At 43.6% G+C, this 26,874-nt stretch overlaps 1 protein-coding gene across 6 annotated transcripts; it reads right to left on the bottom strand.

The window, feature by feature from the left end:
• Nucleotides 1-12,553: 12,553 nt before the first annotated feature.
• On the bottom strand, nt 12,554-24,955 carry LOC132384412 (zinc finger protein 229-like). Of its 6 annotated transcripts, none has more exons than XM_059955543.1 (3): nt 24,802-24,955; nt 17,895-19,251; nt 12,554-13,476 (listed from the first exon to the last, which is right to left on the bottom strand). In XM_059955543.1, exons 2-3 carry the CDS (start codon nt 18,903-18,905, stop codon nt 13,225-13,227), a joined length of 1,263 nt encoding a protein of 420 aa, XP_059811526.1. In that variant the 5' UTR covers nt 18,906-19,251; nt 24,802-24,955; the 3' UTR covers nt 12,554-13,224. The 6 variants fall into 6 exon arrangements, 4 of the variants coding, with proteins under 4 accessions (XP_059811526.1, XP_059811525.1, XP_059811524.1 ...); XM_059955542.1 differs by having other exon boundaries at nt 17,811-19,251; XM_059955541.1 differs by having other exon boundaries at nt 17,727-19,251.
• Nucleotides 24,956-26,874: the final 1,919 nt, after the last annotated feature.

Genomic DNA, 26,874 nt, shown 5'->3' on the forward strand with positions numbered 1-26,874 from the left:
CGCCGCAGCAGTTCGAACCCACCCACCGGAGGTTCGACCACATTCATGTGGAAATCGTGGGCCCCCTACCAGTGTCCCGAGGAGCGCGGTACCTCCTAACTATGGTAGACCAGTTCACGAGGTGGCCAGAAGCGGTCCCGCTCACTGACACATCTGCCGATTCCTGCGCCAGAACACTGATTGCAACCTGGGTAGCACGCTTCGGGCAGAGGCGCACAGTTCACCTCCAACCTGTGGTCAGCTGTGGCCAGCCTGTTGGGAACGCAGCTACACCACACAATTGCCTACCACCCACAGTCGAACGGACTAGTGGAACGGTTCCACCGTCACTTGAAGTCGGCTCTCAGGGTCCGCCTGAGAGGACCTAACTGAGTGAACGAGCTTCCCTGGGTCCTGCTTGGAATTCGCACAGCGCTCAAAGAGGATCTTCACGCCTCGTCGGCCGTACGGCGCACCCCTGACCGTCCCAGGAGAGTTCATACCAGCCCAAAGGGGGGAAGAGGAAGAACCCGCAGCAGTCCCGGGCAGACTACGCGAGAAGCTCGGCAAACTGGTGCCCGTACCGACTTCACAGCACGGACGGACCCCGACCCATGTACCCAAAGACCTGCAGAACTGTAAGTTTGGGTTTATACGAAGGGGCGGACACCGCGCACTGCTACAGCGGCCATACGAAGGGCCGTTCAAGGTGATCAACAACAACGGGTCCACGTGCGTTCTGGACATTGTGGGGAAAGAGGAGGTTTTCACGGTGGACCGACTCAAACCAGTCGGTTCAGGAACTGCGGCGCAGAGGCAGACCTCCCAGGCTGATGCAGTCTGAGGACATTGGGGGGTGTATCGCCGGTTCCGGGGCGGGGGGGGGGGTTATGTGGCGACCCACTTTCTGCGCAGGTGAACCGGCTCGCAAATAGCCAGCGCACGGGGGGAGACTTTGGTAATACACCTCTGACGTCATTTCCGCCCGGAGAGGGCGGGCGCCAGGGATTAAATGCCAGCGCCGCGAAGTTTGAATAAACTAGTCTCGAAACGACTTACCGACTGCGTGTCGTTATTTCAGCGTTGTGTGTAGCACATCGCTACATGCTCATAAATCCTGTCCCTACCACTTGCAGTCTCTAACTTCCAGGATTATCATTAGTTCCTTTCTTGAATAATGGATCAACATTGACAGCTCACTGCACCTCAAGGATCTTGCCTGTGGCTGGGGAGGGCATAAAAGATATTGGTAAAAGCCTCAGCAATCTCATCACTCGCGGCTATCAATAAGCTATGATGTATCCCATCATGCCTAGGAATTTACCCACCTTAATGCTCTTTATGAACCCAAAGCTACCTCCTCCTTCAAAGTTCTCCTTCAAAATACCTGAGTAAGTTAATACTCTTTGCCCTGATCCACGTCCTTGTCTTTGGTAAATATTGATGTAAAGTGCTTGTTATGAACCTCACCCGCATCCTTTGCATCCAGCCGACTGCCCGCCTCCTTGTCCTTGAGTGGTCCTACCCTCTCCCTTGTTATCCTCTTGGTCCCGATGTATGTAGAGAATGCTTTCAGATTCTCTTTAATCATAGTTGCCAACGAGTTTTTATGCTGCGTCCTGCCTTTCCTAATTCCCCTCGAGTTCTTGTTTTCTGGCTTCATGTAACTCCGCCAAGTCTCTTTTTGGTTCCAGCTTCTTAAGCTTTACCTATTTTTTTTTTCTTATTCTGGACTAAATTCATAACCTCCTCCGACATTAACTGTTCTGTCACCTTGCAATCCTTGTCCTTCCTTCTGACTGGAACTTACCTGTCCTGGACTCTGTGTAGTTATACTTCAAACACCCTCCACATGTCGGTTGTGGACTTGCCCAAAAAGAGCTGTTCCCTGTTAACCCTCCCTTCTTCCTACTTTACCTCTCGTAATTTGCCCTGCTCCAGTTTAATATGAGGCCCTCATAAGTGAACACAATATTTCAAGTGCCGTCTAAACAGGATATTTAGAGTAACAACATGGCCTCATGGCTCCTGAACTCAATCCCTTGACTAATGTGGCTGACACCCAATTTGTCTTCTTAGAACTCCCTATCAACGTGTGAAGAAACATTGCGGGATCTGTGGATGTGGACCCTAGCATCCCTCAATTCCACCACACTGCTAACAATTCTGCTGTTAACCCTGTACTCTGCCTTCAAATTCGTCCTTCCAAAGTGAATCACTTGCACTTCACTGTGTTGAACTTCATCTGGCACTTCTCATCCCTGTTCTGCATCCTGTCAATGTCTTGTTGTAACCTAGGACTATCTTCAACACTAATCACAACTCTAGCAATCTGCATATCATCTGCAAACTTACGAATTCCACCCTTCCACTTCCTCAAACAAATCATTTATAAAATAAACACTAATATCAGGGGATCACAGAACAGATCCATGCACGTCACCACTGGTTACCAACCTCCAGGCAGTAAACACACTCTGCATAATTATCTTCTGCCTTCTCTGGATTAAAAAAAACAATTTTGAATACACTGGACAACTTTCCCTGGATACTGATGTAGTTCATCATGGTGAAACTTATCAAGTACTTTATTAAAATCCATTTTTACCAGTTCAACGTCTCTACTTTTATCAATGTGCTTTATCATATCCTCACAAAATACAACATGGCTGTGAGACATGAACTGCCCCTCTGAAAGCCATAATGACTATTTAAACTCCGGTCTCCAAATTATCATAAGTAATGTCTCTAAGAATCTTTTCCAATAGTTTGCATACAGAGGTAAGACACACTAGACAATAATTTTCAGAATTACCTCTACTTTTTTTAAACAAAGAAATAATATTTTTCACATTCAAAAGATCTGCCAGTACTTCTCTGGCCAGTGTAAAGAGAAGGGTGCAGCAATCTCTAACCCAGGCCTCCCGCAGTGACCTGGGTTATGTCACGAGCACACCAGAGTACTTAATCTATACTGATGATTTTCAAAAGTTCCAGCACACCGTTGCTCTTAACCTCGGCATGTTGTCTTACATCAGCCCGTTTGACGCTGTCCTCACAAACGTCACAGTCCCACTCACTGGTAAATACTGAAGTGAAGTTTTCATTCAAGACCCGCTCTACCTTCCCCGACCCAAGCGTATGCTTCATTTTCTGTCCCAGACCAGGTTGTATCTTCAAACTACTCATTCTTTTCACCTTCACATAAATTAACAGCGTCTTATGCGTTTCTTTAATCTTAATTGCTAAGTGTTTTCTAGCTCTCCTAATTCCATTCTTCTGTTCGCCCTTGACTACCGTGTAACTCTTTACAACCCTGTGTGACCCTTGCTTCGGAAACCTTAAATCATCCTCTTGACCTGATGTTCCATATCTCTCGGCAACAATGGTTCCATCACCCTACAATCCTTTCTGTCTCAATGGGAGAAACCTATCCAGGACCCCATGCAAGTGCTTCCTACAATGATTCCATATTCCCGTTGTGCATTTCCCAGAGCGCATCCATCCCCGATTTATGCCCCGCGGTTCCAGCTTGCAAGCACTAGAATTTCCCTTCGCACAATTAATTACTTTGGGTCTGACACAGAGCTGCGTGGAGAGGCTGGGACAGTGGGATTCTGTTGGGGCTGACACAGTGTGTTAGACCATAAGAAGATATCGGAGCAGAAGTAGGCTATTTGGACCATCGAGTCTGCTCCAACATTCATTCATGGGCTGATCCACTTCATCCAGTCATCCCCACTCTCATGCTTTCCCCCATATCATTTGATGCCCTGACAAACAAGAACCTATCTATCCCTGCCCTTAAATACACCCAATGACCTGACCTCCAAAGCCACTCATGGCAACAAGTTCCACACATTTACCAACCTCTGACTAAAGCTCTCAGTTCTAAAATGACGCCCTTCAATCCTGAAGTCGTGCCCTCTTGTCCTAGAATCCCCTACCATGGGAAATAACTATGCCATATCTAATCTGTCCAGGGAATACAGCCCAAGAGCTGCCAAACATTCCTCATACGGTAACTTTCTCTTTCCTGGAATGATACTCATGAAACTCCTCCGAACCCTCTCCTATGTCAGCATATCCTTTCTAAATAAGCCCACAAGTGCACACAATACTCTGTGTGGTTTCACGGGTGCCTTATAGAGCCTCAATATCACATCCCTGCTCTTAATTCTATATCTCTAGAAATGAATGCCAACATTGCATTCTCCTTCTTCACAACCGGATTAATCTGGAGGGTGCTCTTTAGGTTATCTTGCACAAGGACCCCCAAGTCCCTTTGCGCCTCTGCATTTTGAATTCTCATTCATCTAAATAATAGTCTACCCATTCACTTCTTCCAACAAAGTGTGTAACAATACACTTTAGAACACTATATTTCACCTGGCACTTTTTTGACTATAACCCTAAACTATGAAAGTCTCAGTGCAGGTTCTCAGTGTCCTCAACTCTACCTGCGCTTCCACCTATGTTTCTATCATCGGCAAATTTAGCCACAAATCCATAAATACCGTGGTCCAAATCATAGACATACACAGACTCCTGTGGAACTCCGTTGGTAAACGACAGCCAGTCAAAATAAGGTCACCTTATTTCCACTCTGTTTCTTGCCGAACAGCCAATGCTTCACCCATGGTAGTAACTTCCCTGTAATTACACGGACTCTTATCTTCCAAGGCAGCCTCATGTGCGGCATCTTGTCTAAGGACTTTTACACCACGTTCACTGCATCTCCTTTGTCTACCCTACTTGTAATTTCCTCAAAGAATTGCAGTTGGTTTGTCAGGCAGAATTTTCCTTTCAGGAAACCATGCTGGCTTTGGCCTATCATGTCATGTGCCTCCAGGTACTACATAATCTCAGCCTTAACAAATAATTCCAACAACTTCCCAACCACCGAAGTCAGGCTAACAGGTCTGTAGTTTCCTTTCTGCTGCCGCCACTCTTCTTAAATAGCGGGGTAAAATTTCCAATTTTCCAGTCATCCAGTACAATCCCAGAATCTATCGATTCTTGAAAGATCATCGTTAACGCCTCCGCAATGTCGCCAGCTACATCTTTCTGAACTCCAGGGTGCATTCCATCAGCTCCAGGAGATTTATCCGCATTCAGCCCATTATGCTACCAGAGCACCTTCTCAGTCGTAATTTTCACAGTACAAACTTCACTGCTTTGACACTCTTGAATGTCCGGTATATTGCAGATGTCTTCCACTGTGAAGACTAATGCAAAATACCTATTGATTTCCCCTGCCATCTCCGCATCTCTCATTATAATATCTCCAGCGTCATTTTGTATTGTCCTAAATTTATCAACTTTTGCCATTTATATACTTCAAAAGAATTTTGGTATCTTCTTTGATATTAGTTGCAAGCTTCCTCTCATAATTCATCTTACCTACCCTGGAGGTCCTGCTTTTCAGCTTCCTGCTTAACTCCTGAATTCTCTCTTCAGTACCTCCTCTCTTTTTCTACCTACTGCATTGGTACCGACGTGTACCAAGTCTTCTGGCTGTCCACCCTCTCCCTTCAGAATACTCTGCACCTGATCCGAGACATCCCGTACCCTGGCACCTGGGAAGCAACACACCATGTGGGTGTCTCTATCTGGTTGACAGAAACTCATGTCTGTTCCCCTCACTATGGTCTATGACCAGCACAATCCTTATCTTATGCTTTCCCTTCTGCTCCACGGAACCAGACTCAGTGCCAGAGACCGGATAGCCGTGATCGTCCTTTGTCAGGTCACCCCCTTAACAGCATCCAAAACGTGATAACAATTACTGAGGGCGTTGGCCACAGGGGTGCTCTCTATTATCTGAGCTGTTCACATCCACTGTCTCCCATTGATCTAATACCTGCAGCCTCGGGGTGACTAACTTCTTGTATTTCCTAACTATCTCCTGCTCACATTGCATTATAAGCTATAGGTCATCAAACCGCAGTTCCAGATCCCTAACATGTTCTCTCAGAAGCTGTATCTCGGTGCACCTGGCGCAGATACGGCCATCAGATGATTCCCCGGATTCCCACATCTTACACCAAGAGCAAAGTACTAAACCTACAGACATGCTATGATACATGTTTGTATGCTCAGTAAACATGTTCACCGCTTAATCGTCTGGAGGTAGGAACAAGATGTGAGATATCCAATCTGCTGATAACCACAGAGTCAAAGGAAGGAAATCTAATGACGACGTGGTGATTCTGCATCAAGTCGTTCAAAAGGCAGACTGTAGTTTGGCCTTCACCGCAAAGGGAATGGAGATTATGAAATGGGCTGGTGTTGCTAGCTTTGTACAGGGTGTTAGTGAGGCCACACTTAGAAGAATACAAATATCAAAATTCCACTCCATAAAAGAATTATTACATTGCAAGTTCAACATCTGGACAAGAGTCGGCAATTACATTATCTTTCCCTTTAATGTGAGTTATTAAGAGATCCTATTTTTGTAAAATCAAACTTTGTTGTTGAATTGGAGTTTGATTAACCATTTTCAAACAGCTTTTCCACTGAGGAGATATGTGCTTCCCAAGTGTCATTCCCTGTGTCTAAATCATCAGCACAGGCATCTGTATGTTTTAATCCTCGAATTACAGGATTAATCATTCTCTGGAAGATTCCTGTAACATTCTTCATTCCAAGTGGCAAAACATTGTATTCATATAACCCAGATGGCGTTACAAATGCAGAAATTTCTCAACCTTTATCAGTCAATGGAACATAACAATTCCCTTTTAACAGATCGATCTTTGTAAGAAACTTAGGTTTTCCAACATTGTCCACACAATCATCTATCTTAGGGATTGGATACACATCGGTTTTTGTTACAGCATTCACCTTTCTGTAATCAGTACAAAACCGAATGCTGCCATCTGGTTTAGGCACCATGACACAAGCTGAACTCCAATCCGAAGTAAAAGGTCTAATGATATCATTTTCTAACATATATTCTATGTCTTGTTCAGCGATTCTACATTTTTTATGTCCATTCGCTATTGATGTTGTTTTATGGGATTGGCGTGTCCAACATCAACATCGTGTGTGATTATTTTTGGAACGTCTGGAAATAAATCCTTATATTTCCTAATTAACTGTGTCATTTTCTGCCGCTGCTGTGGCTGTAGATGAGCAAATTTCTGGTCAATATTTTCTAAAATTGTCGAATTTGGTAGTCTGGCAGAAATAATGTTCGGTTTAAATTAAGCCTCAGATGGGTCAGCTACTACGTTCCCAAGGAGATCAGACTCATTGCTATTGACGACAACAGTCATAGTGGCAGACTGTTTTTCATAATTTGGTTTTATCAGGTTTACATGACAAAGCTGTGCTAGCTTTCGTCGATCTGGTGTTTTTACCACATAGTCCATATTATTAACGTTGGATAGAATATCGTAAGGACCATGAAATTTAGCTTGAAAACGGTTCATTTGCATCGGGAAAGAACGAACACCTTATCTCCTGGCTTAAATGACCTCATTCTAGCTTCCTTGTCATACCAGTTTTCATTCCTTCCTGAGCAGATTTTGAATTTTACCTGGCGAAGCTGCAAACTTTTTCCAATCTCTCCTTAAATTTTAAGACATAATCCAGTAAATTAGTTTGTAGTTCCTTGTTAATCCACTCTTCACAATGCCAAATGTCCTCGGACTCAATGCCAAAACATAATTTCAAAAGTGCAAAAGCCTAGGGACTCTGCCCTGACTTTCTTACTGCAAACAAAAGCAAATAAACTCTCTCATCCCAATCCTTTTCATTTTCAACACGAAACGTCCTCATCATTGTTCTGAGTGTTAGAATGGAATCTTCCCAAGGCTCCTTGTGACTCTGGATGGTATGCAGACGATGTAATCTGGTTGGCTCCTTGTTTATAAACTCCCTGCTGGAATAATCCAGACATAAAATTACTTCCTTGATCAGATTGGATTTCTTTAGGCAACCCAAATAAAGTAAAGAACTGTATGAGAGCCTTTGACACAGCTTTTGCTTTTATATTCCTGAGAGGTAATGCTTCTGGAAACCTAGATGCTGTACACATGACAGTCAGCTAATTCTGATGGCCAGCTTTAGTTTCTGGCAATGGGCCAGCGCAATCTACAATAACTTTAGAAAACGGTTCACCAAATGCAGGAATAGGTTGCCAGGAATGGGGCAGGAATGGGGCCACTGGGGTGAGTTGATTAGCTTTACCCAAAACCTGACAAGTGTGACAAGTTCGGCAAAATGTCGCCACATCTTTCCTCAAACTGCGTTAGTTTTCTTCAAAGTTTTCTGCACACCAAGATGGCCACCCAAGTGCATAATATGCACCAAAGTCAAAATCTCATTCCTGTAGACTTTAGGAAAAACTACCTGGTGAGCAACTGCCCATTCCCCACTTGCAAGAATCTCAGGTGATCTCCACTTCCTCATTAGCACTCCACTCTTGAAATAATATCTTACTGGCTCCTTCTCAAACTCATTATCTGGGAAAGCGTTCTCTCTCAAGGTGGCAATCCCAGGATCTCTGCTCTGTTCCGCCATGATCTCCTTCAAGTCGTTATGGTCAAACTTAAAACAAGGATCTTGATCAAAGAATGAAGGTAGAAAAATTCCTGACAAATTATCAAAATCTGAATCCCGATTTGAGCTGTCTTGGGTAGAAAACCCATGCTGCACAGAGCCATCTACCTTGGCAGATCTTTTTGCCGCAGCTCGGGTTGATGCACAGGCGGGATACACCTTAGAATCCATCTTCGGATCATCAGTGATTGCCTTAGTTGTTTGCTGCTCTGCAGGAACAACTTTTCCAACTGCTAGGTCATTCCCTAACAATAAAGAAATATCTTCCACTGATAAACTGGGAGGTAGTTTGATTATAACAAGTCCTGAAACTAACCTTGACTGTAAAACTTCTTTGTGCAGAGGTACATACATAAAGTCGTCCGCAATACCTCGTATGAGATTTACCCCACCAGCGTCAGTCTCATGACTAAACTCTAGAACACTGTCTAACAGAAGTGACTGAGAAGCCCCAGTATCCCGAAGAATTTTTATTGGTATTTGAGTAGACCCTTCATTCACGGAAACAAATCCTTCTGACATAAAATGATCAAATCCCTTCCTAACTCGGTCATACCTTGACAGAGCTTCCTCGGAATATCCCGAACCCTAAGGGTTTATGGGTATTTCAAAGTGTTGCACACAGGCATCTGGAGCTGTCTCCTTTTCCCTCTTCTTCAGATGGAAAAAGTTAGCCACAACATGACCAGAGTTTCTACAATAGGACTAAAATGTTTTTTCTTCACTTGCTTCATTTCATCCTTATTGTTATCACTAGCTTCCGCTTTAATTTCCGGTTTACCCTGCTACTCTTTTGGAAAGTTTTACTCCGAGTAAACCTACCCTTGTGGGTTAGAGCAAAATCATCTGCTAATTTAGGCAGAGTCCTTTTCATCCGAATGTACCTTTATGTCACTATATAACCATATAATAATCACAGCACGGAAACAGGCCATCTCGGCCCTCCTAGTCCATGCCGAACTCTTAATCTCACCTAGTCCCACCTATCCGCACTCAGTCCATAACCCTCCACTCCTTTCCTGTCCATATACCTATCCAATTTTACCTTAAACGACACAACTGAACTGGCCTCTACTAATTTTACAGGAAGCTCATTCCACACAGCCATCACTCTCTGAGTAAAGAAATACCCCCTCCTGTTTCTGTTAAACTTCTGCCTCCAACTCTCAAATCATGTCCTCTCGTTTGAATCTCCCCTACTCTCAATCCTCAATGGAAACAGCCTATTCACGTCAACTCTATCTATCCCTCTCAAAATTTTAAGTACCTTGATCAAATCCCCCCTCAACCTTCTACGCTCCAATGAATAGAGACGTAACTTGTTCAACCTTTCTCTGTAACTTAAGTGCTGAAACCCAGGTAACATCCTAGTAAATCGTCTCTGCACTCTCTCTAATTTATTGATATCTTTCCTATAATTCGGTGACCAGAACTGCACACAATATTCCAAATTTGGCCTTACCAATGCCTTGTACTATTTTAGCATTACATCCCAACTTCTGTACTCAATGCTCTGATTTATAAAGGCCAGCGTTCCAAAAGCCTTCTTCACCACCCTATCTACCTTCAGGGAACTATGCATTGTTATTCCTAGATCTCTCTGTTCCACTGCATTCCTCAATGCCCTATCATTTGCCCTGTCTGTTCTATTTGGATTATTCCTGCCAAAATGGCGAACCTCACACTTCTCAGCTTTAAACTCCATCTGCCAACGTTCAGCCCATTCTTCTAACCGGCATAAATCTCCCTGCAAGCTTTGAAAACCCACCTCATTATCCACAACACCTCCTACCTTAGTATCATCGGCATACTTACTAATCCAATTTACCACCCCATCATCCAGATCATTTATGTATATTACAAACAATATTCGGCCCAAAACAGATCCCTGATGCACCCCGCTAGTCACCGGCCTCCATCCCGATAAACAATTATCCACCACTACTCTCTGGCATCTCCCATCTAGCCACTGTTGATTCCATTTTATTACTCCAGCATTAATACCTAACGACTGAACCTTCTTAACTAATCTTCCATGTGGAACTTTGTCAAAGGCCTTGCTGAAGTCCATATAGACTACATCCACTGCCTTACCCTCGTCAACATTCCTCGTAACTTCTTCAAAAAATTCAATAAGATTTGTCAAACATGACCTTCCACGCACAAATCCATTCTGGCTACTCCTAATCAGATCCTGTCTATCCAGATAATTATAAATGCTATCTCTAAGAATACTTTCCATTAATTTACCCACCACTGATCTCAAACTGACAGGTCTATAATTGCTAGGCTTACTTCTAGAACCCTTTTTAAACAATGGAACCACATGAGCAATACGCCAATCCTCCGGCACAATCCCCGTTTCTAATGACATCTGAAAGATCTCCGTCAGAGCTCCTGCTAACTCTACACAAACTTCCCTCAAGGTCCTGGGGAAAATCCTGTCAGGACCCGGAGATTTATCCGCTTTTAAATGTCTTAAAAGCGCCAGTACTCCCACCTCTTTAATTGTCACAGGTTCCATAACTTCTTTACTTGTTTCCCACACCTTACACAATTTAATATCCTTCTCCTTAGTGAATACCGAAGAGAAGAAATCATTCAAAATCTCTCCAATCTCCCTCGGCTCCACACATAGCTGACCACCCTGATTCTCTAAGGGACCAATTTTATCCCTCATTATCCTCTTGCTTTTAATATAACTGTAGAAACCATTCGGATTTACTTTCACCTTATTTGTCAAACCAACCTCGTATCTTCTTTTAGCTTTTCTAATCTCTTTCTTAAGATTCCTTTTACATTCTTTATATTCCTCGAGCAATTCCTTTACTCCATGCTGCCTATATCTATTGTAGACATCCCTCTTTTTCCGAACCAAGTTTCTAATATCCCTTTAAAACCATGGTGCTTTCAAACCTTTAACCTTTCCTTTCAACCTAACAGGAACATAAAGATTCTGTACCCTCATAATTTCACCCTTAAATGACCTCCATTTCTCTATTACATCCTTCCCATAAAACCACTCGACCCAATCCACTCTCTCTAAATCCCTTCGCATCTCCTCAAAGAGCCTAGGGACGTATCTTTTATATTCCTCAGTTCAAACCAACACTTTCAAGTTGTCATAACCTCCATTCACATTTTTAGAAGTGCACCATGTCTCAAAACACACAGATCTGTTATAGACAAATTTCACATAAATTTGGTTCAGAAATTTCTTCAGATTCCTAATTCTTTGGCAATAAACTTCCGGAACCAATTCACCTGCTATACTGTATCGTAATCAGCAGTCCGTTCATTAAATAAAGCCGTATAAACATGTTGCACTGTACCTTTAATTACATTTTGTAAAAGGACAAGCCAGCCTTCTTTCAGCCAATTTGAACTCAGAGCAACTTTCTCAAAATACTGGAAGTATTTATCAACTTCAGTCTCATTAAATAGAGGAACTAATTTAACTTGCCGACTAGCAACAACGGGCACAACCGGTTCCCTAGAACCAGCTTGATCCTGGAACCTTAACCACGCTATCACTAGCAGAAGTTCCCTCTCTTTATCTCTTTCCCTTTCTGCCACTTCTACTTTAAATTTCTCTCACCTCATTCGCTCCAGTTGGAAATGTATCTCGTTTACTTACTGAAAACTTGGCTAACACCTCTTCATCAAACACTTTCGTATCTATATAGTGCTCAGCTATTTTCCTCTGAATCACTGGCTTCGTGGTAGCTGTTGTTAAGCTCCAAATGCTTTAGCAATTTCCAGCACCTCACCCTTTTTCACTTTCTCTAATATCACAGGGGATGGTGATTCCAGAAAATTCCCAACATCCATTGCTGCTGATTTCCACACACCAACCAATCAAACAAAAGGAAACCGGTATTTTGCCTTTCCCAATAAGATCGATAATTAAACAATCAATATGCTCTAAATTTGTTCATATCTGGACTAGACCCCAATTTTATTACGTCACCAACAGCAAAAGATATGAAATTTGAGTCGGTTTTTTATAAATAAACAACATTTATTAGCCTCTACTTAAAAAAAACACAGAAACGTAAACGAACAACTAACTTAAATGGAAGTTAACAGTGTTCTGCGTCTATGGCTATCAAACAGTCGAACTTAGAGATAATACATAACAGAGCTTATTTAAGCACGTCTTAAAGTGGTAGTTTAATCAGTCCAAGTGATTCTTAAAGTAATTAAAGGAGAGACTTCCATAATTCTGCGAAGGAAGCGATTCCTAAAAAACGAAACTGTTGATGCAGATCCCAGCCGAGAAATGCCTTTTCCGAAGAATCCCGAAGAATAAGATTTCTCAAAGTAACTGAACTGTCGCCAAAGGTGGTCACGACACACCCGAGACCATGCAGGGGTTAAACAAATGTGCATGCCACAATCCACGTAGGACTATTTCCAAATGCCAGTCACATTCGACATACACGCCTTTGATTTCTACCCAGTTCTTTTGGGTGACTCAAAGCCTTAACTCTTCACTCTCTCTACTTCTAAGATAACGTAACCACTAACTGTGACTCCAAAGAAGAACAAATAACACAACGAACTCCAAATTTCCCTTTTTATATTAGCGGGAACATGTCATCACGTGACATCACATCACCCCACTATCATGAGACCACTAAATCGTACCAATATCACGAGACAATTACATCATGCTCACGAGAAACTCACAAACAGGTAACAATCTGCAATGCAATTGTGATAAGGAATACAGACCAGAAAACTTAAATGAGAGGCCAACTCAGAAAAATAAATCATCACTATGGAAGAAAACATTAACCAGTGCAATGAGTACGACCCTCCATGGGAGACATCCCAACGATTTGTGCAGATGAGAGGGTGACAGGGAAGCATCAAGCACCTGAATGAGAGTTTGAGACCTCTTCCCAGAAACAGAGGGGTTCCTTGCTGAAAAACAGGACAAGCTGGTTAACAAAAGGAAAAAAAATCAAAAATACATGAAATACAAACAAACAAGGCAGTAAGTGCAGAAAATGCCAAGAGAAACCAGACACAATCCAACACATTTCAGAATCCTGCAGCAGTTTAACTCAATCTGATTACTTACAAAGGTACAATCAAGTGGCAAATGTCACTCAACAAAATCTTGCTTTAAAATACAAACTTATGAATGCCCTCCATCACTTCATCAAGGCACCATAAATTGAAGACTTATCCAGTTTTAGACCCAAAATCTTACAAATTATATGATAAATTACAATATTTCAGATAGGACAATCCATAATAACCATCTAGATATAACACTACAGGATAACCAAGCAGGAACGACTCCCTCAATAAATAAAACCATTCAATAGACAATAGGTGCAGGAGCAGGCCATTCGACCCTTCGAGCCAGCACTGCCAATCATTGTGATCATGGCTGATCATTCACTATCAGTACCCCGTTTCTGCCTTCTCTCCATATCCATTATCTTTAATAGCTCTATCTAACTCTTTCTTGAAAGCATCCCGAGAATTGGCCTCCACTGCCTTTTGAAACGGAGCATTCCACAGATCAACAACTCTCTGGGTGAAAAAGTTTTTCCTCAGCCCTAAATGGCCTAACCCTTATTCTGAAACTGTGGCCTCTGGCTTTGGAAACCTCCCCCCGCCACCCCCCCCCCGCCCCGCCCCCCCCCCCCCCAACATCGGGAACATGTTTCCTGCCTCTCACGTGTCTAATCTCTTAATAAATTTGCACGTTTCAATCAGATCCCCTCTCATCCTTTTAAATTCCAGTGTATACAAGCCTGGCCGCTCCAATCTTTCAACGTATGACAGTTCACCTCGTGAACCTACGCTGCACTCCCTCAATAGCAAGGATGTCCTTCCTCAGATTTGGAGACCAAAAGTGTACACAATACTCCAGGTGTGGTCTCACCAGGGCCCTGTACAACTGCAGAAGGGCCTCTTTGCTCCTATACTGAACTTCCCTTGTTATGAAGGCCAACATGCCATCAGCTTTCCTCACTGCCTGCTCTACCTGCATGCTTACTTTCAGTGACTGATGAACAAGGACACCTAGATCTTGTTGTACTTCTCCTTTTCCTAACTTGACACCATTCAGTTGTTAACCTGCCTTCCTGGTCTTGCCACTAAAGTGGATAACCTCACATTTATCCACATTAAACTGCATCTGCCCACTCATCCAACCTGTCCACCCTGCATTTTCATAACATCCTCCTCACATTTCACACTGCCACCGGCTTTGTGTCATCTGTAAATGTGTTAATGTTACTTATAATCCCTTCATCTAAATCATTAATACATATTGCAAATAGCTGCAATCCTAACACCGAGCCTTCCGACATCCCACTAGTCACTACCTGCCATTCTGAAAAGGACCCGTAATCCCTACTCTTTATTTCCAGTCTGCCAACTAATTTGCTATCCATATCAGTACCCTACCCCCAGCGCCCATTAATTTTGCCTATTATCATATCAAAGGCTTTCTGAACGTCCAGGTACAGTACATCCACTGGCTCTCCCTTGTCTATTTCCATAGTTACATCCTCGAAAAATTCCAGCTGAGTCAAGCATGATTTCCCCTTCGTAAATCCATGCCGACTCAGACTGATCCTGTTACTGCTATCCAAATGTGCCGCTATTTCAACTTTTACAATTGATTCCAGCATCTTCCCCACCACTGATGTCAGGCTAATTGGTCTATAATTCCCTGTTTTCTCTCTCCCTCTTTTCTTAAAAAGTGGGATAACATTAGCTACCCTCCAAACCACAGGAACTGATCCTAAATCTATAGAACATTGATAAATGATTACCAATGTGTGTCCAGAATTTCTAGAGCCACTTCCTTAAGTACCCTGAGATGCAGAACATCGGGCCCTGGGGATTTATCAGCCTTCAATCCCACCAGACTACCCAACATCATTTTCTGCCTAATGTAAATTTAATTCAGTTCCTCCGTTACACTAGGTCCTCTGGCCACTATTACAAACAGTAGATTGTCTGTGTCTTCCCTAGTGAAGACAGATCCAAAGTACCTGTTCAACTTAACTATCATTTCTTTGTTCCCCATAATAAATTCACCCATTTCTGCCTTCAAGGGCCCAACTTTGGTCTTAACTCACTTTTTTCCTCTTCACATACCTAAAGAAGCTTTTACTATCCAACTTCTTGTCTAGCTTACCATCTTTTCTTTCCGTACTGCCTTTTTAGTTATCTTCTGTTGCTCTTTAAAAGTTTCCCAATCCTCTGGCTTCCCGCTCATCTTTGCTATGCTATACTACTTCTCTTTTATTTTTATACTGTCCTTGACTTCCCTCGTCAGCTACGGTCGCCCCTTCCTCCCCTTAGAATCTTTCTTGCTGGTTGGAATAAACTGATCCTGTTCCTTCTGTATTATTCCTAGAAATAACTGCCACTGTCAACAAGCACATGTTACTTGACCAGTGGAGTATCTCAGCACAGGCATTGTTTGTGTCATCAATCAGACAACCAAATTATTTTCGCAATCAACTTGCAAGTGTTGCTACTCTGTCATTTGTTGCAACGCCCCGCTGCTGATTCCCTTCTCCTCATCATGCACTTACCTAGACCATCGTCCAGAGCCCCAAACTCTGCCCTGTGGAGACACGCTTCTAGTTCCTGACACTGCTCTGTTGAACATCGAATTGATGGTTTCCCATTCTGCTTTCAGTTTTTGAGGACAGTGGTGTTTCAGCAACCCTTCAGAAGTAGGGAAAATGACCCATAATGTGGAAACAAGCCCTGAATATGGCGGTTAACTCCCAATGTAATCCTTGCTCAGCCCAGAGAATTGAGGGGCAAAGAACCTCAGACTGAACTGCAGTCAGCTCGACTTCTTCAGTCTGCAGAAAATTCAAGGGAAACCTCTTCACCCACAGAGTTTGGGATCCATCACCACAGGGATAGCGAGATATAAGCAATAGGGGAGGATTTAAAAGGAATGAATTGAACTGAATTCAGTTGGGCAGGGTCCTGCCGGCCTGATTGGACTCTCTACTGTATGCTATGTGTGTTATAAATTCACTAAGTACCAGAGACAGAGTTTAAAAAGAACTGATTTATTTGTCTCAGATCCAGGATATTAAACTCCAGTCCCATTAAAGGTGAAAATGCAGCAGAAGAAACTCCTCCCATGCCCAGTGACCAGGGTGCAGAACTGGGTGTGGTGAGCAGCAGCAATAATTGCAGAGTTCAGCACTGACAGTCATTCTCGAAATTGAATTCAGCAAAGGTGATGGACAGATATCCAGTATGCAGCTTATTGAAATTACTCCCCAGTGTGTCACAAGTGTAACATGCTGCAAGGTTTCACTGCTAATATAATAGCCTCTCTGCAATGTTTCACTGCTGAGGTAATGGTTTCCCTGAAGCAGCAATGTTTAGGTTACATCTAGAGATACGGGGTTTTGGAGTGCGGGGATATCCAATAACAGAAATGCTCTTTCTTGTGAGTCTGGAACAGAGGTTTTCACAGTCTTTTGATGGGGAGATATGAGAAAACTTGAATGGTGAGAGTGGGCCCCTTTTCATTTTTTTGCTTTCTTCACTAACCATATAGTCAAAGTAAGAATCATAAAGCACAATTGTTTAATCACATATCGTGTACCTTTTGTTATTTCAGGGTACTGATTTGTAACACCACGCAGCATCCAACCAAATGAGATTTCTTAAGTTTGGAGGCTATCACCCCCTTGATTATGCAGCTAGCCAAATCGAGAGTTACATAAGTTTAGAGGACTGAATGATTCGCTTCCCCCATTCAGAGCAGGTGAACAGCCTTTCCCCAGTGAACCCAATAATGCAGATTTGGTTGATTTGGCTGAGAGAATCCCTTCCCGGTCGGATGACCGAGTGAATCCCTTCCCACAGTCTGAGTAGTTGAACAGCCACTACCTAGTGTGAACTGACTGGTGTCTCATTAGGGAGGATGATTCAGTGAATCCCTTCCCACAGACTGAGCAGGTGAATGGCCTCTCCCTAGTGTGAACTGACTGGTGTCTCAGTAGGGAGGATGATTCAGTGAATCCCTTCTCACAGACAGAGCAGGTGAATGGCCACTCGCCAGTGTGAACCGACTGGTGTCTCAGTAAGTACGATGACAAAGTGAATCCCTTCCCACAGTCTGAGCAGATGAACGGCCTCTCCCCAGTGTGAACTCGCTGATGTACCTTTAGTTCGGATGACTGAGAGAATAACTTCCCACAGTCTGAGCAGGTGAATGGCCTCTCCCCAGAGTGAACTCTCTGATGTACCTTCAGTTGGGATGAGCAAGTGAATCCCTTCCCACAGTCTGAGCAGGTGAATGGCCTCTCTCCAGTGTGAACTCTGTGATGTACCTTCAGTTGGGATGAGCAAGGGAATCCCTTCCCACAGTCCAAGCAGGTGAATGGCCGCTCCCCAGTGTGAATTCGCTGGTGTCCTTGAAGGTTTGATGCCTGAGTGAATCCCTTCCCACAGACAGAGCAGGTGAATGGCCTCTCTCCAGTGTGAACTCGCTGATGTACCTTCAGATTAGATAAACAAGTGAATCCCTTCCCACAGTCTGAGCAGGTGAATGGCCGCTCCCCGGTGTGAACTCGCTGGTGTGCCGTTACGTCAGATGACCGAGTAAATCCCTTCCCACAGTCTGAGCAGGAGAATGGCATCTCTCCAGTGTGAACTCGCTGATGTTCCTTCAGTTGAGCTGACCGAGTAAATCCCTTTCCACAGTCTGAGCAGGTGAATGGCCTCTCCCCAGTGTGAACTCGTTGGTGTGCTTGTAAGCTAGCTAACTCAGTGAATCCCTTCCCACAGTCTGAGCAGCTGAATGGCCTCTCTCCAGTGTGAACTCGTTGGTGTCTTTGTAGATTGGATGGGCAATTGAATCCCTTCCCACAGTCCAGACAGATGAATGGCCTCTCTCCACTGTGAACTCGCTGATGTTCCTTCAGTTGGGATGACTGAGTGAATCTTTTCCCACAGACTGAGCAGGTGAACGGCTTCTCCCCGGTGTGAACTCGCTGGTGTCTTTGTAGATGAGATGAACAAGTGAATCCCTTCCCACATTCTGAGCAGACGAATGGCCTCTCTCCAGTGTGAACTCGCTGATGTTCCTTCAGTTGGGATGACTGAGTGAATCCCTTCCCACAGTCTGAGCAGGTGAACGGCCTCTCTCCGGTGTGAACTCGCTGATGTACCTTCAGATAAGATGAGCAAGTGAATCCCTTCCCACAGTCTGAGCAGACGAATGGCCTCTCTCCAGTGTGAACTCGCTGATGTACCTTCAGCTTAGATGAGCAGGTGAATCCTTTCCCACAGTCTGAGCAGGTAAATGGCCTCTCTCCAGTGTGAACTCGCTGGAGAGCCATTAGGGATGACTGAGCGAATCCTTCCCCACAAATTCAGCAGATGATCAGCCTCTGCTCGGTGTGAACTGACTGGTGTGTCCACAGGTGGGACGACCGAGTGAATCCCCTTTCACCTTGACCTTGACCGTGAATCCCCACAGTCTGAAAAGATGAACGGCCTCTCCCCTGTGTAAACTGACAGGCGTGCCAGTCGGTCAGATGATAGAGTGAATCCCTCCCCACAGTCTGAGCAGGAAGGATGATCGAGTGATTCCCTTGCTTCACTTCTTATATACGTGGACAGAGACAGCAAAACTGGTGTGTTGTGTTCATGATTCCCACAGATGAATCCCTTGTCATTTTTAACCTGTAAAAAGATTTACAAAATCCATCAATGGGTGTAGGACAACATTTCAGATGAGATTACATGAGTTGCCAAGGTGTGATCTAGCATCACACTGTTACCGTGAAGCTCAGCCCAAGTTGGAGAGAGAAATCATCTTCTAACTGGGCACAGTGCTGGTATCTGGAATGACCATCAAACTCTCTGATGCTCTTCCTGTCTCTATAAGAATGGGACATTTCTGCCATCTCCAATCTGTGACCTGGCTCATTTTGACTCACTCCAGTGGTGTTATTCCCTGTTCCCGCTGAGCTGCATGGGTGCCTGGCCCCACAGTAAAAAACACTCTCACGCAAATAGCCCTTGTTAATGTACAACTGGGATTTTCTTTTAAGTACTGTTAATTTAAAGTGTCACAGTATGAAAGCCATATTAAAATTTCCTGCTGAGATGAATGGTTGATCCGCACAGCTATTAAAAGGACAGAGTGAATTTTTGTCTTATTTCAGGTTCTTGTCACAGAGTCATAGAGAACTACAACACAGAAACAGATCCCTTGGCCCATCTAGTTTCTGTTGAACTATTTAAGCTGTCTACTCCAGTACCCCTACCATCCAGGTACCTACACAAACCTCATAAATGTTGAAATTGAGCTTCCATGCACCACTTGTGCTGGCTGCTTATTCCACACTCGGATGACCATCTGTGTGAAGAAGTATCCCCTCATATTCCCCTTAATGTTTCACCTTTCACCCTTAACTCATGGCCTCTGGTTGTAGTCCCACCCCATCTCAGTGGTAAATGCCAGCTGACATTTAACCCATCTATAACCCTCATCATTTTGTTACACTGCCAACAAATCTCCCCTCAATCTTTTACATTTCAAGGAATAAAGCCAAGACCTGTTCAATCTTTCCTTATAATCCAAGTCCTTCAGACCTGGCAATATACTTGCAAATTTTCTCTGAACTCTTTCAACCTCTTTTACATTTCCTGTAGGTTGATCACCAAAACTGCACACAATACTCCAAATTAGGCCTCACCAATGTCTTGCAAGAAGTCAACATAACATCCATGTCCTGTCTCAATACTTTGGTTCATGAAGGCCAATGTGCAATAATCTATCAAACTGTGACACCATTTTCAGTGATTATGGACCTTTCTTCTACAGCACTCCTCAGTGTACTACCATTCACTGTGTAAGACCTGGGTCCTACCAAAGTGCAATACCTCACACTTGTCCACATTAAGTTCCATTTTCCATTTCTCCAGCTGATCCAGATCGCACTGCAAGATATTATATTCTTCCTCACTGACCACTACACCCCCTTGGTGTCATCCACAAATTTGCCGATCCAGCTAACCATGTTACCATCCAGATTACTGATATAGATGACAAACAACAACAGATGCAGCACCGATCCCTGTGGGACACCACTAGCTACAGGCCTCTGTTCAGAGAGGCAACCATCTGCAACCACACTGTGGCTTCTCCCAAAGCCAGTGTCTCATCCAATTTACTGAATACTGAATGACTGAACCTTCTTGACCATCTTCCCAGATGAGACTTTGTCAAGTGCCTTGCTATGCATGCTATGTAGACAACATCCACTGCCTCGCCTTCATCCACTTTCCTGATAACTTCCTCGAGAAATTTTATGAGATTGGTTAGACATGATCTACCATGCACAAAGCTATGCTGCCTATCCCTAATCAGTCCAGAGCTATCCAAATACTTACAGATTCCAATAACGTTCCCACTACTGATGTCAAGATCACCAACGTAAAATATGCTAGTTTATTTTTAGAGGTTTTCTTGAACAGCAGAACAACATTGGTTGTCCTCCAATCCTCGAGTACCTCACCTGTCATAAAGGATGATTTAAATATTTGTGCTTGAGCCCCGACAATTTCTACACTTGTCTTCCGTAGGGTCCCAAGGATTTATCAATGCTAATTTGCGTTAAGACAGCAAACACCTCCACCTCTGTAATCTGTACAGGGTCCATGAAATTGATGCTGCTTTGCCTCACTTCTATAGACTCTGTGTCTGTCTCCTGAGTAAATACGGATGCAAAACTACTATTTAAACCTCCCCCATCTACTTTGTCTCCCGTATTGATTACCATTCTGATCACCCATAGTGGGCATGTTTCTGTTCTGACCTTCTCCATGTTTCTGCGACAGAGAAGCTGGATAAACTTGACTTGAAGGGAATAGGTAGGAATGACAATGGAGCAGCAATGGCTGGAGTTTCTGGGAGCAATTCGGGAGCTGAGTGATCGACAAATCCCAAAAAAGTGGAAGCATTGGAAAGGCAGGAGGACACAACCATGGCTGAAATGGGAAGCCAAAGCCAACATAAAAGCCAAAGAGAAGGCAAACAAAAGAACAAAAGCTATCGGGAATCTTTTAGAAACCAACAGAAGACAATTAAAATAAAATGTCAGATGAGCTTAGTGCGTGGAATTATGGTATTGTCGTCATTAATGAGTCTTGGTAGCACCCAACAGTCTGAGGCATTTAGAGGAGCAAAATATCTCTTGAAAACCAAGCTTTCCTGCACCAGTTACCTTTCAACTTTTATTTTGGCATGCACATACAAACTAGACACCCTCAAAATTTCATGTCTGAAGGCCTCCCACATATCAAGTACTCCTTTGCCAGAAAACAGCCTGTCGCAAACCACACTTGTCAGGTACTTTCTGATACCATCAATATTAACCTTCCCCTCCAATTCAGAATCTCAATGCATGGTTCACTCCTCTCTTTTTCCAAGTTAACTTAGAACCTCATGGTATTATGATCACTAGATGCAAAGTGTTGCCATACACTAATATTCTGTCACCAGCCCTGGGTTATTTTCCAATTGCTTATTGCACACTTCTGTGCTAGGGATTCTACGTGCTGACTAAGGGCACATTTGACAAACTTTACCCCCATCTAGTCCTTTTACATATGGGAGTCACAGTCAATCTACTGAAATTTAAAATTGCTTTCTCTATCAAGAATTGGCATAGTCTGCGATCTCTCTACTAAGTTGTTCTTCCAAATCCCTCAGATTGTTGGGTGCAAACAAGTCTCAGTAGTGGTTGTAATATTACAATTCCATGCCCTGAGGTCTGAACAACATCTGTCTCGTGTCAAGAAAACAACCTCTCCCTCATTGCCACAAAAACAAAGGAGCTGATTATGGACTACAGGAGGAATGGAGACAGGCTAACCGCTATTTACAGCAATGAATCTGGGGCTGAGAGGGTGAGCAACTTTAAGTTCCTCAGCATAAACATCACTAAGGATCTCACATGGTCTGTACAGTGCCTCTTTTACTTCAGATGGTTGAGGAAATTTGAAATGGGCCCCGAACTCCTAAGAACTTTCTACAGGGGCACAATTGAGAACATCCAGACTGGCTGCATCACTGCCTGGTATGGGCACTGTGCTTCACTCAATCACAGACTTTGCAGAGAGTGGTGCCGACACCCAGTGCATCGGTAGTTGTGAACGTCCCATGATTTAGGACATTTACAAAGACAGGAGTGTAAAAAGGGCCCAAAGGATCACCGTGGACCCGAGTCACCCCGACCACAAACTGGTCCACAGTCCCTCAGTGCCACAGCATAAAAGCCGGGACCAACAGGCTTCAGGACAGCTTTTTCCATCAGGCCATCAGACTGATTAATTCATGCTGATACAAATGTATTTATATGTTATATTGACTGTTCTGTTCCACTATACATTGCACCTTTAGACAGAGAAGTAACAAATATTTTTACCCCTCATGCACGTGAAGGATGTAAGTAATAAAGTCAATTCAATTCAACTCACCCTCTCTATTATCTGTTCTGGCTCACATCCCCTCTTCAACTTTAGTTTAAACCCCCACTCCGCACCCATCACACTAGCAATAGCAAACCTAACCACTAGTATATTAGTCCCCTTCTCATTCTGTTCCCTTAACTAGCAAATCCCCTATCACTAATTTGACTTTCCTCTGCCAGTTAGTATACCCCCCCCCAAACAATTTCTAAAACGGTAGAATACATAGAACATAAAAAACATAGAAAACGTATCCATCCAGGAGACTCTTAAAATACGCTATTGTTTCTGCCTCCACCACCACCACCAGCAGCCTATTCCACGCACTCACCACTCTCTGCATAAAAAACATTTATCCTGACATCTCCTCTGTATTTACTTCCAAGCTCCTTAAACCTATGCCTTCTCTTGCTAGCCATTTCAGCCCTGGGAAAAAGCCTCTGACTATCCACATGATCAATGCCTCTCATTATCTCATACACCTCTGTCAGGTCACCCCTCATCCTCTGTCACTCCAAGGAGAAAAGACCAAGTTCACTCAACCTATTCTCATAAGGCATGGTTCCCAGTCGATGCAAAGTCCTTGTAAATGTTCTCTGCACCCTTTCTATGGTCTACCTGTTATTGTGGGGAATGGCCTCAAGAGTACTCTGCGATGGCTATTTAACCTCATTCCCCTTCCTGACTCTCACAGTTTCCTGTGTCTTGCACCTTGGGTGTAAGTCACCTCTCTTCAGGTCAAATCTATCACCCCCTCCAACTCCTGGACGATCCAGAATTCATCCATTTCCAGCTTTTACTCCTTAAAGCGGTGATACAACAAGTGTGTACCGAATTTTATATATATAGACATACTCATTTTAACAGCTAGCATTGTCAATAATAATTTTGATCTGTTCTGGATTTGATTGAGTTCATCTGCACTCTCACACAACCTATGTATCAGGCCTGTAGTGGGTAATGAAAGATTTTCTCGACAGGGCATTTTCACACTGTCCATACGTGTTTTGCTTGCTAAATGATACTACAAAAAGTCAGATTTTCAAATACCATTCCACGTCTTTCTACTTGCAAATTCTCCATCAACTTTTGCATCAGCACAATACACACTGGTAACACCAGTTTCTATATATTTCCCCTGAACCCTCCCCCAGATAACTGACAGTGGTGAACTCATTGATGGCAATGCCAATGAATATGTAGGGAAGGACAGTCTTGCTACTTGTTGCCCAGGACCAAGGTGTTTGACATCATTATGTTCCCAGACAGAACGGGCCAAAACACGTTCTCACGGGTAGAAAAGTCCAAACAGGAGGGGGTAGAACAAGCAACACAGACAAAATGCTGGAGGAACACGGCAGGCCAGGCAGCATCTATGGAAACGTACTCATGCTGTGTTCCTCCAGCATTTTGTGTGCGCTGCTTGGATTTTCAATTTCCGCACATTTTCTCTTGTTTGTGATTGGAGGTAGAACACAGGTGATTTTCTCAACTGATGATGTAAAAGATTTTGTTCCCTTTCTCCGAGTTCCTAATCCTTGCATTTAGATAGCTGAAGCTCAGCTCTGCCTGAGAGATCCATCGGTTCCCGTTTCCTCATCTGCCGGAAGCTCCCTGGGGCCCGTGTACGGATCATGGGCTACAGAGGGAAGAGAGCAGGATTGTTCCGGGATTGCGGATCAAAGTGTCCGGATCTTACAATAATTGTCTCAAAGTCGCTGTTAATTTTTTTTTCGCCCAGAGAATCTCTCTTACCTGCTTCCGTAACCTGAGGCCTTTTGTGTAAGTACGCATGCGTGATATTCCTATACGTCATCAACCCTGACGCCTGCGCATTTGATCGGTGCTTTTGCGACGGCGAAATTTTAAACACAGGGCTTTATAGGTAAAAGATTCTGCAAGCATTGGTTCCACGTCCATAGCTCAGTTTTTTTTTTGTATGCATAGAAAATTCAGCAGCTGTTTTAACGCAGAAAACGGCTCCCATAATCAATGTACTCAATAGCAACCTGTATCTAATGCCAAAGTAAACTCCTCTTACTAATGCAGATATAAAACACAGGAGATTCTGCAGTTGCAGAAAATACAGAGACGTACACACTCAAAATTCTGGAGGAACTCTGCAGTTCAGGCAGCAACTAAGTAGAAGAGTACACAGTCTAGGCATGCTGAAGGGGCTCGGCTTAATCGTTCTCTGTTTACTACGCTCCACATTTGTTGCTTGACATGTTTATTTCCACCAGTATTTTGCAGAAATTAAACACTTTTTCCGGCCAACCAGTTTCCAAATGTTTCTCATCTTTCTTTTGTAGCCATATCCTGCCGGCCTTATTCCTCCTTCTCCTCCTCCTCCTCGTAAACACGTAAACTGAAGCCCCAAATCCCTGGCTCAGGCTGGCAACTTTGGTTTCTGACTCTGCTCCATCGCAGATTTACTCTCTATTCTGCTGTCAGACTTTAGAGGTGCATTGTGCTACGAGACCGCAGGTTCGTTTACTGTGAGGTCGCTTTAAGTGCCTGAGTGAGTCGGGACTGTGACGTCAGGCACAAGCTGCTTCAGCCTGCTTCAGACTGAGAGAGAGAGAGAGAGAGAGGGGGGGCGGGAGAGAGAGAAAAAAAAGCTGTTGGAGTTTCAACTTGTCACTGCCATGGTAGGAGCACTTCCATGCCCAAAAATTTGGGTTGATCGTCGGCACGCAGTGCACAACGGATGTGTGACTGTCACTTCGTATAATCCAAATGTGTGGATTTGTTGGGAGTATCCTGCGCTATCACTTTTGTTGGCCCTTACCTGGAATCGGGGTGTTCTGTGGTAACCACTTGAAGACGATATTCCTGTCACTGTCACCTGCTGATACGTTTGAGTGACAGATAAGATTTTCGGCGACTGTTATTTCAGTTACCCAGCGTGGAAAGTGTGTGGAATTCTTCGTAATTGCCTTCTCTCTACATTTTCGTGTGGATTTACAAATCTCTCCTCTCACTCACTTATTCCGTGGATTACTGAACTTTTCTACTTTACCATCTTAAGACTTGAAGCATTGTATCCCAAGCTTAATGGTTTGGGAGCTCTACATGCACACATATATACGGATTACACTGTTAACTTTGTTTATTTCGTTTAAACTTTTATATTTGGAGTAGATAATAATAACGAACGTGGTTTTGACATCGAAACCAGACACCATTAGTGATCTATTGCTGCTGGTACGTAACGATTTCAACAACCCAGCTGTCTGAGGCACAGTCCTTTAAAATTGGTGAAAATGACCCAAACGTTGAAAAGAGCGGGGAAGGAGTTTAACCAATTTCGTCCGGAGCCCTGAACAACGTCACAACCACACTGAGCTCATCGTCTTATTCAGCCTGGAGAAAATCATGCAGGAGATTCATACAGGTGTATAAGATGATGAGAGGCAATGGTCGTGTGCATAGCCAGAGGCTTTTTTCCCAGGGCTGAAACGGCTAACGCGAGGGGGGAGAAGGGTGATTCTGTTTGGATGTAGGTACAGAGGAGATGTAAGAGCTAAGTTTATTTAAGCAAAGAGTGGTGTGTGTGTGTGTGTGGAATGCACTGTCAGCGATGGTGGTAGAGCGGATAGAATAGGGTCTTTTAAGAGACTCTTAGATAGGTACACGGAGCTTCGGAAAATACAGAGCTATGAGGTAGGGTAATTCTAAACAGCTTCTAGAGTAAATTATATGATCTGCACAACATTGTGGGCGAAAGGGTCTGTAATGTTCCATAGATTTCTATGATTCTATGAAATTCAAGGGAAATCTCCTATCCCACGGAGTGGTGACTAGTTGCAACCTGTCATCGTAGGA

Source organism: Hypanus sabinus, chromosome 32 (assembly GCF_030144855.1).
Source record: "Hypanus sabinus isolate sHypSab1 chromosome 32, sHypSab1.hap1, whole genome shotgun sequence".
In the NCBI taxonomy this organism is placed as follows: Eukaryota; Metazoa; Chordata; class Chondrichthyes; order Myliobatiformes; family Dasyatidae; genus Hypanus; species Hypanus sabinus.